This window comes from Cololabis saira, chromosome 23 (assembly GCF_033807715.1).
Source record: "Cololabis saira isolate AMF1-May2022 chromosome 23, fColSai1.1, whole genome shotgun sequence".
NCBI lineage: Eukaryota > Metazoa > Chordata > Actinopteri > Beloniformes > Belonidae > Cololabis > Cololabis saira.
The window spans coordinates 9,532,266-9,545,016 of NC_084609.1; the positions used below are offsets into that span (position 1 = coordinate 9,532,266).

At 39.2% G+C, this 12,751-nt stretch overlaps 2 protein-coding genes across 2 annotated transcripts; one reads left to right on the forward strand and one right to left on the reverse strand.

The window, feature by feature from the left end:
• The first annotated feature begins 511 nt into the window (after nucleotides 1-511).
• Nucleotides 512-4,681, forward strand: bik (BCL2 interacting killer). Its single transcript, XM_061714886.1, has 6 exons — nucleotides 512-564; nucleotides 649-677; nucleotides 1,658-1,760; nucleotides 3,051-3,203; nucleotides 3,276-3,390; nucleotides 4,360-4,681. The coding sequence occupies exons 3-6, from the start codon at nucleotides 1,666-1,668 to the stop codon at nucleotides 4,474-4,476; spliced, it is 480 nt and encodes a 159-aa protein (XP_061570870.1). The 5' UTR covers nucleotides 512-564; nucleotides 649-677; nucleotides 1,658-1,665; the 3' UTR covers nucleotides 4,477-4,681.
• mcat (malonyl CoA:ACP acyltransferase (mitochondrial)) lies at nucleotides 4,159-11,995 on the reverse strand. Its single transcript, XM_061714885.1, has 5 exons — nucleotides 11,440-11,995; nucleotides 9,622-9,709; nucleotides 8,457-8,674; nucleotides 8,235-8,372; nucleotides 4,159-5,357 (listed from the first exon to the last, which is right to left on the reverse strand). The coding sequence occupies exons 1-5, from the start codon at nucleotides 11,848-11,850 to the stop codon at nucleotides 5,094-5,096; spliced, it is 1,119 nt and encodes a 372-aa protein (XP_061570869.1). The 5' UTR covers nucleotides 11,851-11,995; the 3' UTR covers nucleotides 4,159-5,093.
• Nucleotides 11,996-12,751: the final 756 nt, after the last annotated feature.

Sequence of the window (12,751 nt, forward strand, 5' to 3'; positions counted from 1 at the left end):
AAGGTTAGGATAAATGATAACATGCCTCTGAAGTTTGACTTTTTGCACCATTACAATACTTATAGGCAACTAGTCATCATATCTCCTGCTCTCTGAAACACATGTTAATGCTCAATAGTACACATATATGGTTCTTTAATATATTTGCATTATACTAAGATGCATTCATTTTCAATGTTTTTTTTCCTTAATGGCTTTTTTCCCCCTTACATTACTTTTACTTTTATACTTTAAGTAGATTTGAAACCAGTACTTTTATACTTTTACTCGAGTAAAAAACTTGAGTTGATACTTCAACTTCTACAGGAGTATTTTTAAACTCTAGTATCTATACTTCTACCTGAGTAATGAATGTGAATACTTTTGACACCTCTGATGTTTTTTTTTAAAGTGTGTGTTTGAGTTATTGAGCAGGTGGATCAACATCCTTCAGGTGACAGAATTGAGTCTCCTCACGGTGATTCTGCCGCCCCCTAGTGGTCACGGGCGGTAGTAGCAGGTAAAGGCGTGGCCAGGCGTAGTTGCGGCAGTTACCTGAGAGCAACAAGATTAAAGGACGCTGCTGTGAGTACGAACACCTTACCGATAATTATTTAATATTCTCACAACCCGCTATTAATAATTACGATGTCTTCTTTTTTACTACAGGGCGGCGTCCATTTTAATCTACACAAAAGGTAGTGTTACTTTCTTTTTTTATTATCCATGCACCTGTTTACTGTAGGGACCAAAGTATTTTGCCTATATTAGGGTAATAATAAACCAAATGATACCCCAACCTGATACAATTTACAAGTTTATTTGAAAATAGTCAAATTGATTAACCGATGCAGGTCGATGTTTAATCCTGTATGTGTGCGTGTTCTTCAAAACGACCTTTGTTTGTTTTGGGTGACACGAATGACTTCATCTTTTTTGTTATGACAATATGGCAAACTGCTGTAGGCTACACTACATGTTTAATGCTTAAAAGCTCCCTAAATGGGGATAGTTTTGGGTTATGTTGTTGAGGTTCCCACAGTTAAAACATGTTCTTCCCCTTTAATTGTAATAAAAACTCTAAACAGTCTAAAGACACTTTTTTTTTTTTTAAACACATACATACACTAATCTTTATTGTGGTCAAAATTTGTGAAATGAGCAAAGACTTGACTATTATTTGGAGATTTTGGGGAACTGGTGATGTGTTTTTCTTCTCGGTAAGGATAAAAAGGCAGTTTGGTTCATTTGAGTTATGTAAATATGGAATTTGCATGAAGGGACACAAGTACAATAGATACTGATCCCACGTCACGTGCACACCGGAGTTTACAAACCTACAAACCAAATAACAAAAGTCACGTACAGCGATAGAGGGAAATTAGATCCAAAATGTTCTGTACAAACTGGTCCTAAACATTAAGGAAGTGAAACAAACACTTTATTTGACATAGGCTTTGGACTGTAGACATAAACCAACAGATGATGTCACTTCTTCAAACCTTTTTTCCTTTTTTTTTTTCAACCTGGACTTTCTCCCTGGCAACAACAGCACCGCCTATCCGGGTCACATGACCTGGTATTCATACAACATGTTTATGGCCTGTGCTGCATGGCGATTGTTGTGTGTAGTTCTGCTTGAATGGACCTTTCGCATCTCCTTTGTGTTCCTTCTCAGAAAACACGATGGTGGAACAAACGAGACGGCAAAGTCGTGCGGTGTCGCTCCGGGCTGGACCCGGAGAGGTGGACGCTGGTTCCCTGTCTGACGTGAACCTCAGGTACGGCTGCAGAGCCTCCCTGCTCAAGTATGACGACAACACAGATCTCAGGCAGATTGTGCATCTGGGAACACGACATAGGGGATCAAACACTATCAAAACAGGGTTTTAACCCTTGTGCTGTCTTTGGGTCAAAATGACCCAATTCTTCTATCCTTCTTTCCTCCTGCCATGCTCTCTCCTTCCTTCTTCCTTTCCTCCTTTCCTCCTTTTTTACCCTCCTTTACTCCTTTTTCTTCCTACCTCCCTTCCGTCATTCGTTTCTTTATTACCTTCTTTGCTTTTCCTTCCTTCTTTCCTTATTTTATCCATTCCTTCCTTCTTCCCTCCCTTCTTTCTTTCCTTTTCTCCATTCCTTCCTCCCTCCCTTCTTTCCTTTTCTCCCTTCTTTCCTTTCTTTCTCCCTCCCTTCCATCTTTTCTCCCTTCCTTACTCCCTTTCCTACGTCCTTCCTTCTTTTCTCCCTTCCTTCCTCCGTTCGATCTTTTCTCCCTTCCTTACTCCCTTTCCTACTTCCTTCCTTCTTTTCTCCTTTCTTCCTCCCTTCCATCTTTTCTCCCTTCCTTACTCCCTTTCCTACTTCCTTCCTTCCTTCTTTTCTCCTTTCTTCCTCCCTTCCATCTTTTCTCCCTTCCTTACTCCCTTTCTTACTTCCTTCTTTTCTCCTTCTTTCCTCCCTTCCATCTTTTCTCCCTTCCTTACTCCCTTTCCTACTTCCTTTCTTCCTTACTTCCTCCCTTCCATCTTTTCTCCCTTCCTTACTCCCTTTCCTACTTCCTTCCTTCTTTTCTCCTTTCTTCCTTCTTTCCTCCCTTCCTTACTCCCTTTCCTACTTCCTTCCTTCTTTTCTCCTTTCTTCCTTACTTCCTTCTTTCCTCCCTTCCATCTTTTCTCCCTTCCTTACTCCCTTTCCTACTTCCTTCCTTATTTTCTCCTTTCTTCCTTACTTCCTCCCTTCCATCTTTTCTCCCTTCCTTACCCCCTTTCCTCCTTCCTTCCTTCCTTCCTTCCTTCCTTCCTTCCTTCCTTCCTTCCTTCCTTCCTTCCTTCCTTCCTTCCTTCCTTCCTTCCTTCCTTCCTTCCTTCCTTCCTTCCTTCTTTTCTCCTTTCTTCCTTACTTCCTTCTTTCCTCCCTTCCTTACTCCCTTTCCTACTTCCTTCCTTCTTTTCTCCTTTCTTCCTTACTTCCCTCTTTTCTCCCTTCACTCTCCCTTGACCCAAAGACAGTACAAGTGTTAACTCATTAAAAAGAGAGAAAAAATAACCTTAGATTTGGATTTCCTCCTTTAGAATCAGCGACAGGGCTGCAAGGGCCTGTGGTCGCCAGTTGGCAATAATCGGAGACCAGATGGTCCGGGAGAGGGCGAGGAGAGATCCAACCTGGCAACCACTTCCTCTACACCTGCTGAGACCTGCCCAGACACTGAGAAGGACCATCTACAGGTACAAAACTCCCTCTATTGACCTTTGAACTGTGGAAACGGGGAGCTGTAACCTGTCCCTGCTCTCTCACAGAGATATCCAGAGTCAGTTATGGGGCTTTCAGAGCCTCTTTGCTGCCGTGAAGGCGTGGATAGTGAGTACTACACCTGGGCAGGGGATCCTCAGGACTGAGGCCTTCACAGCTCGGGTAACCAACTCTCTGTTCCTCAAATTTTCAGCAATTTTTTTTTCTTCTTTCATGTTTTCATTTTAAAATTCCACCTTTTTTGTTATTATTTATCCATTTCCAGAGGTGGGTAGAGGAGCCAAAAATTGTACTCAAGTAAAAGTACTGTTACTTCAGAATAATATGACTCAAGTAGAAGTAAAAAGTAGTCATCCAAATAATGACTTGAGTAAAAGTAAAAAAGTACTTGGTGAAAAAAATACTCAAGTACTGAGTAACTGTTGAGTAACGTCTGATTCATTTTTTTAACACAACCATTCAAACAGACAAAAGTATCATCTTCAGGCAAATTAAATCAATAAAATAATAAAATAAATTAAAATTAATAAAAAATAAAAAATAGCTTAAATTAAAATAATCTTCAAGTACTTTCATACATAATAAAATAAATAAAATAATTACAGAATAAAAAAATGTATTAAGCACAAGTAGTCCAAAATTTCAAGCCTTTGTACTTTTCTTTTTTAACCAGGCAGAACTAGAACAAGCCCATGAACTCATAGAAACTCTGTGTGTGTTTGAGTCTGTGTAAATGTGACAAAACATGCAAAAACAAACATTTTTCCCAAAGAATCACCCAGTGATGTCATGAGATTGACGCGTATGCGGATAAAAGAAAAGTAACAGCTCAACGTAGCCTAATGTAGCGGAGTAAGAGTAACAGTTTCTTCTTCACAAATCTATTCAAGTAAAAGTAAAAAGTATATTGATTCAAAACTACTCCTAAAAGTACAAAATTTCCCAAAACTTACTCAAGTAAATGTAATGGAGTAAATGTAACTCGTTACTACCCACCTCTGTCCATTTCTAACCCTTGCAGCTTCAGTGCATAATGTACATATGATTGCTTTGAGATATATCAACAAAGTTTTATTTTTACAAATGTTCCAAAGTAGGAAAATGTGTCTGACTAAATGTTTTATTTCCCAGATGTCCCATTTTAAAGCGGTTGTCTGCGCTGGCTGGGCGGGACGAGCACTTATGACTGTGGCGCTGGTGGCCACGGTGAGCATCGTTGGTGCGCTGTGGTTGGAAGAAGAAAGCTAAAGGGGCTATGAGCAGGTCTTTTCTGGGCTTCACACGCTTGACAAAAAAAAAAAAAAAGAAAAAAAGACAAAAAAAAGTTTGCAAATGAGTGAAAATGACTTCTTACTTTAATTCCGCTGTTTACTTTGACTTCTCTTTTTATACTATTTTAATGAGCTGTGTTGAAGTTGCTGTAGCTGGAAACAAAAAGGTAAAAAAAATAAAAGCAGAGCAACTGAGAATTGTTAAAAAAACTGTTTTACAGCGTTGCCTGAGATGTTTGCCAGTATATCATTGCACTGACATGTCGGATCAGAGTTATATTAATGTTATAAATCATGTTTCACATGAGCGGACTGTTGCTGGCCTGCAGTCGTTGGAGTTTCTTACTGGTTTAAGGGGCCAAGATTTTTACAAATGATATGTAGCTTTGCTTACAATAAAATGATGGGAGCTGGACTTTCTGTTGCACATCTGAAAATGCTTTTGTTTTTTTCATGTGACGCAAATAAAATTTATGATGATAAAAAAACTGAGTCTGATTAATTTAAAAAAAGTTTTATTACACATTAATACAACAAGAGCTGTAGGGAATATAAACGTTTCATTGGTATTCATTAGAGTCCTGCTCTCTCCTCCTACGTGGCCACTTCCACGTTAGCGTATAACTGGAAGGCCTTCCGGTTGCACTTCTGAAGCGTGGCGCCCAGCTGCTTCCCGGGCCCGACCTCGTACGTGTGAGGGAAGCCCTCGCCCTGCGTCCTCTCGTACATCTCGTGCAGAGTCTGCTCCCATTTCACGGGCGACACCAGCTGTTTCACCAGCTGCTTTCGCACGTGACTCTCACTCATGTAGCGCTTACCGTCCGTGTTAGAGTAGACTCTGATCTCCGGACGCCGAACCTAACAAGGGAAAGATGAGCAGAGGAAAAGGTGAAGTGCTTTACACCGGACTAGGGACAGAGATTTCAAAACTACGTAGATGAACACGACAGCTGTTGGAGAGATTATATATTTAAAAGTGAGATGTGCAGCAGATAATTTACAGGACTGTCTCAGAAAATTAGAATATTGTGATTTATTTTCTGTAATGCAAAAATGTCATACATTCTGGATTAATTACAAATCAACTGAAATATTGCAAGCTTTTTATTATTTTAATATTGCTGATTATGAGATACAGTTTAAGATTAAGATTCCCAGAATATTCTAATTTTTGAGATAGGATATTTGAGTTTTCTTAAGCTGTAAGCCATGATCAGCAATATTAAAATAATAATAAAAAGGCTTGCAATTTTTCAGTTGATTTGTAATGAACCCAGAATGTATGACATTTTTGCATTACAGAAAATAAAGGACTTTATCACAATATTCAAATTTTCTGAGACAGTCCTGTAGACTAGTTTGTGAACTATTAGAATATTTAGCACAAACATGAAAAATATATTTTCAGATCAGTTTGAGGCAGCTTAACTGAACCAAACCGCTATACTACCATCACCAAATGATGTGATAGATCACGTTATTTGCATTTCTTTAAAAAAACAAAAAAACAAGTAGGCGTTGTCTTTACACGAAACATTTTTTAAAATAGCCTCCTGGCTTGTCCCTCCAATATTTTTAACCTTGAAGATGCATGTCAAACTTTATTAATATAGCACTTTTGTACGATAAAAATTCAGCACAAAGTGTTCCCAACCGTCCACCCACTCTCCTCCGCCACCGAGCCTAATCTCTGTCGATGCTAAAACCTGATCAAAGATAAGAACCAGTGAGGGAACACTAACACGCTATCACAGGCCGTCTGCATCAGGGCCAGAGGACCCCCCCCCCCCCCCCCCCCCCAGGCAGAGGACTCCCAGTGAGGAAACACCTGAGTTAAAACCTAAAAACTAAGTAAAAAAACAAAGTACATAAATAAAATAAGTAAACAATAGAAAAAATGATAACAGTAAAGCATAATAAAGGAGACACGGTGGCGCAGCTGGTGGTGCAGCTATAACGGGGGTCGGCAACCCGCGGCTCTCTGGAGCTTTTTCAGAAATGTTTGAAAATGGAAATCGATGGGGGATTGAAATATATTTTTGGTTTTAATATGGTTTCTGTAAGAGGAGAAACATTCTGAACGTTTTCCAATGCTGTAAAAATGTGTAGAAAGAATATGGAAAAGTGGATAAAAGTGGATTAAACTTGAATAATTCACGTATTAACAAATTGAAAACTGCAATTAAAATTTTTTTTTAACATAAAAAAAAAACAAATCATTAAAATATATAAAAACTAAACAATATGAAGGTTGAATTACTTTAAATCCTTAAAACATATAAAAACTAAACAATATGAAGGTTTAATAACTTTAAATCTGGAATAAATCCTTTTTTATTTAATTTTTTTTTTTCATATTTTTGCTGGTGTTTCTATGTAATTTATGCTTAGTCATGTTAGTTGAGCAAGATATGTCATTTAAATTGTGCGTTTCTACCAGCAGGGCGGCGCCAGCCAGGTGGCTGTTGATAACAAACCGGCCAAAGGGATTGTTTCCAAAGGAAAAAAGAGAAAAATAACTGAGGAGAAAAGAGGATTCAACATTTCCTGGAGCGAATCATTTGCATTCATTGCCTGAATGTTAATAGTTTAACTAATATAGATACATGCAGCATGTGTTGCCTTCATTCTAAGGCTTATACAAGACTTTTTTTTGCAGCTCCAGACATATTTGTTTTTTGTGTTTTTGGTCCAATATGGCTCTTTCAACATGTTGGGTTGCCGACCCCTGTCCTAGAAGTTGCTGGCTTCATTTCTGGCTGGGGACGCTGTGGGTGATGAGGGTGTGTTTACTTCCCCCACGACTTCAGCGCCCACACCCTGGGTGGGGTTGGTGAAAGGGCCTTTCTGTGTGGAGTTTGCATGTTCTCCCCGTGTTCCCTTGGGTAGCTAATGTGAGCTACCCTCACAAAAACATGCAACAGTCCTGGGCTACACATGCCCCCTCTGGCCAACCGGGGCGCCAGATGGGGTGGGGAGGATCTGGCCGGAATAACGTGATCCTTCCACGCGCTACGTCCGGCCAGAGAAACCCCACCCTGTCTGGTGAAAAGAAACGGCCTGCTCACTCCTCAGGTTAAGGAGGAGACCTGAGCTCAGAGCAGGCCCTCCCGGGGTTGGTAGAGGGGAGCAATGCCCAGGACTGTCACTTAGGTAGGAGCACTGGGTGATAAAAATGGGGAAAAAAAACAGGGATACATTTTTTAAATTTATTTTCTTTTAAATAAAGCATAATAGAATTTAAGAAATACATAAATATGATGAAGGCAATAAAAATAGCAAAAATGTGGTAATAATTAGCCTAAACAGAAACTCTTAGAAAGTCTAAAACGGGTTTATAAAACCCAGTTTTAGACTTAATAAAAGGTAGATCTTGAGTCTGCTTTTAAAAATGTTAACATTCTCTGCAGCCCTTTTTGTAATATGTCAGAAAAAGGGAAGACTAGAGAGAAAAAGAGCATTTACATCAGGTGCATCTATCAAATGAAATACTCAGGCACAACAAGAGAGAGAGGTGCAGAGATGTTGCTGAAAAGGGTTCTTTTACACAGGAGAGGCAGTAAAGTTCTCACCAAAGCATGTTTCAGTAGTTTAATTAAAACTTTGGTAAAGGGTTTCAACTTTCAAAAAAAGGACACGAGTCCACTGAGCCAGTATTGTTATATTGCTTAGTGCACTCATATTTGCACCGCTACTGATTTTGTAACAGAAATGGTAAAATGCTGGTTGACTGACCTCCACCTGCTTGAGAACGTCTCTGAGGGGCTCAGTAGCCGACGCCATCAGCTCGGTGTGGAAAGCGCCGCTGACCGAGAGAGGTCTGGTCCTCATGAAATGGAGCCGCCGTGAGTTCTGCTGGAGGAAGTCCAGAGCCTGAGGAGACAGCAGGACTCCCATGAAAGCGAGTCGCAAGGCCAACGTGGAGCTGTAAGCGCTCATGTGGTCCTGCTAGCATACCTGCTGGTGCCCTGCGATGACTCTCCCATCGGGGAACAGATAGTTGGCCACGGAGCAAACCGGCTCCTCGATCCCCAGACTCCTGCAGTGCTCTTTAGCCTGCAGGCAGGCGTATTTATACTGAGCCTGAGGTTTACCGATGACCGACAGCATCCCACTGGGAACCAGCTCGGACGCTTTCTGCATGGCCTCGGCGCGCACCTTCACTGCATACAGAGCTGGAAGAGATAATACATAAGTAGACTTGGAGTTCTTGAGACCGGTCTTGGTCTCAACACCACTTTTTCGTGGTTTTGGTCTTGGTCTTGTCTCGGTCTCGGATAATCGAGATGCCATTTCACACCACAGAATCTGGTGATCACCAGTTCTTCCTCTTGTTAATGTACAGTTTTGTAAACTATTTGTATTTTGCATCTGATTTAATGTTTTGGTGCATCTGCACGTGTGTCTGTATTTAATTACAGTTTTGTGTTTATAACGGCTTTGTTTGAATAAATATATGGCATCATTGGCCTTTGAATAATATTTGATGTGATTGATTAAGCATTAGGTCAATATCAGTGAGGCTGATATACAGTGTAATTGGGCTACTATAATGGTAAATAATGCAAGTTCAAGTCGATAATTGTATCTTTAATATTTAAAATGCAGGTTTCATCTCCAAATTAAGTCAAATATAAATCAGTAATATTTACTATTAATTCCTTTTCTGAGGTGGAGGGGGGTGTTGGAGCTGGTTATTCTGCTAGAGGACTTTGGGACTAGTTAGTAGTCGTGTCAATCCTTAAAAGCACTGGAGTAAATCCTCCAATAGTGTAGAAATAGCGGTAGTGCAGTCGCCACACATATCTGATCTCAGCTGATGGATGAAAACATTTATAGTGAGTTCAACATCATCATCCACTTCTCTGTTATTGTGCTGCAGTTGAATACAAGCTCATATGGAAACTAGCTGAACCAGGATGGAGCTGATGTTCTACGACTCACGCAAGATGATAAAATAACTAGGTTTGGTTTTGGTCTTGGTCTCGGTCTTGATACTCTCTGGTCTTAGTGTATTGGTCTCAGTTTAGTCGGTCTTGACTACAAGTCTATATATAAGGTCCGTAATTTTTGTCCCAATCGTTGTAAATGATGCACAAGAAATAAAACACAGCATCTTCACCTTCTGCAAACTCCATGGCACCGGAGAAGACGAGAGCAGCAAATTCTCCAACGCTGAAACCAGCAGCAGCGACACATGTCTCGACAGCCTGCGGACAGAAATGTAAAAGCATCTGTTAAGATTATAACCTCATTATTATAACATTTGTCGAATTAATAAAATAAGGAGGCAACATCTTATTTTATTATTCTAGAAACAAAGAAAAAAAAGCATCATTCATTTAGTCACTTTTGTCTCAGGTTCATTCATCAGTTGAAATGTTATTTTAGCTGTACAAGAGTATTTATATGTCATGCCACTGCAATTTTATTTATCAAAAACACATCTTATGACATATGTTTTAGATTTAGCTGTACAAGAATATTTATATGTTGTGCCACTGCAATTTGTATTTATTAAAACATCTCACGACATATGTTATAGATTTAGCTGAACAAGAGTATTCTTATGTTGTGCCACTACAATTTGTATTTATTAAAACATCTCTCGTGACATATATTAAAGATTTAACTGTACAAGTGTTTATATGTTGTGCCACTGCCATTTTTATTTATTAAAAACACCTCTTGTGACATATTTGATAGATTTAGCTGTACAAGAGTATTTGTATGTTGTGCCACTGCAATTTGTATTTATTAAAACCATATCTTGTAATATTGTATAGATCTAGCTGTAGCCTACAAGAGTATTTATATGTTGTGCCACTGGAATTTTTATTTATTAAAACATCTCTTGTGACATGGGGGCCCTTTATGGATATTCTGCCTTCTCTGGACATGACCACGTGAGATGACTCTTCCTGGACCAAATCCATCTTTACACTCTGTACTACACGGATAATATTATTAGATCTTCATTAGTATTGCAGTATGAAGATTTATAAATACATTTGTGTGTGGATGTGTAGGTGTACATAGACTGTGTAGGTATATGAATGAAAGATAATAGAGAGCCATACAGGGAGGTGGGTGGGGGGTGGAATGGGAAGTGTTGTTTTTGTGTGTGTGAATAATCCTCCTTGCATCTGACATGTTTGTGACCTATTATTTTTAATGAATGCCTTCTACAGGACTGTCTCAGAAAATTAGAATATTGTGATAAAGTTCTTTATTTTCTGTAATGCAATTAAAAAAACAAAAATGTCATATATTCTGGATTCATTACAAATCAAATGAAATATTGCAAGCCTTTTATTATTTTAATATTGGTGATTATGGTTTACAGTTTAAGATTAAGATTCCCAGAATATTCTAATTTTTTGAGATAGGATATTTGAGTTTTCTTAAGCTATAAGCCATGATCAGCAATATTAAAATAATAAAAGGCTTGCAATATTTCAGTTGATTTGTAATGAATCCAGAATGTATGACATTTTTGTTTTTGTGATTGCATTACAGAAAATCACAATATTCTAATTTTCTGAGACAGTCCTGTAGTTATTTGACTGAAGGCATTGTTATCCTGTCTACATGTATATCAGACATGTTTCCTTATTGTGTTCAGAATTATTTTATTATTTGTCTTTTTCCTTCTTTCTTTTTTTCTTGGAAGCATATGCTGGCATGTGTTCTCATATGTACATGCAATTTGTTTATTTTTTAATTCCTATTTTGTTGATTTTATTTGTTTTCTTTTGTTTTTGATTTGTCTTAAATTATAAAACAGGTATTCTTTGCACAAACTTGTATTACTTGATGCACAAACATGCTGTAATGAGAAATAATGTTAATAAAAAAATATTAAATTAAATATTAAATATATTATAAAATAATTAAATAATGTTTTCTATCTAAATGAGGGAAGAGTCCCTTCAGAGACCTTGGGGTTCTCCTGCTGCAGCCTCTCCACCGCCGCCAGGGAGGTGACGAACACGGCGGGCTGGCAGACCTCGGTCCTCCGCAGCTGCTCCTCCGGTCCCTGCAGGCACAGAGACAGCAGGTCGTAGCCCAGGATCTTCTGCGCCGCGGAGAACATCTCCTTCACGTTGGGGTACTTCAGCAGCCCCCCGGCCATGCCCACGAACTGGCTGCCCTGTCCGGGGAAGAGCAGCACGGAGCAGTCGCCGGGGTCCCTCCGGGGCCTGGGGCTCCGCTGCCGGGCGGCCTCGGGCCGGCTGCCCGGGGGAGGGTCGCTGAGGTCGGGCTGGTCCCCGGACAGCCTCCGGCTGCACCGGACCAGAGACCCGACCTTCCCTCTGCGCAACATCCTCACCGCCTTAGACGCGAGCATGACCAAGAACCTTCTTTAAACAATATATTCAGGGGGTAAAACAGACACACAAACTAAAGGATGTGATAAAATAGTCAGTTTGAGCCAAACTTGACTCTCTCGATCACCCAGCATGACAGCTCAAAGGAGGCTGCCATGTTGTTGTGTAAAGTGTTTTATTTCCGGTTGAAATTCATCATGACAGCGCCCCCTGGTGGAGGTGTGTCATGACACAATGTTCACCAATAATTATCAGCATCATCTCTTCAGGATCAGAATCAGAAAGAAGTTTATTGCCAAGTAGTTTAACACTACGGAAGAGTATTAGGGCCAGGCAAGAGAAAAAAGTGTGGAAGATTTTTTTTTATTGTGCACTTCAAGAAAAAAGACGAAATGTCGAGAAAAAAGTGGAAATGTCGAGATTGTTGAAATACAATTTAAAGAAAAAAGTCGAAATTTCGTGAATAAAGTCGAAATTTCGAAATATTTTTTCTCAATATTTTGACTTTATTCACGAAATTTTGACTTTTTTCTCAACATTTCGACTTTTTTCTCGTTATTTGACTTTTTTCTCGAAATTATACTTCAACAATATTCTCGACATTTCCACTTTTTTCTCGACATTTAGACCTTTCTTAAAATTTCGAGTTTTTTCTCAACATTTCGACTTTATTCACGAAATTTTGACTTTTTTCTCAACATTTCGACTTTTCTAAACATTTTCGACTTTTTTCTCGACATTTCGACTTTTTCCTCGAAATTGTACTTCAACATTCATCTCGACATTTCAACTTTTTTCTCGACATTTCGACTTTTTTCTTGAAGTGCATAATGAAAAAAAAATCATCCTCCTCTAAAATATTATTTTTATTTTTCTCCTGCCTGGCCCTAATAATCTTCCGTATAACACACACAAGGCATT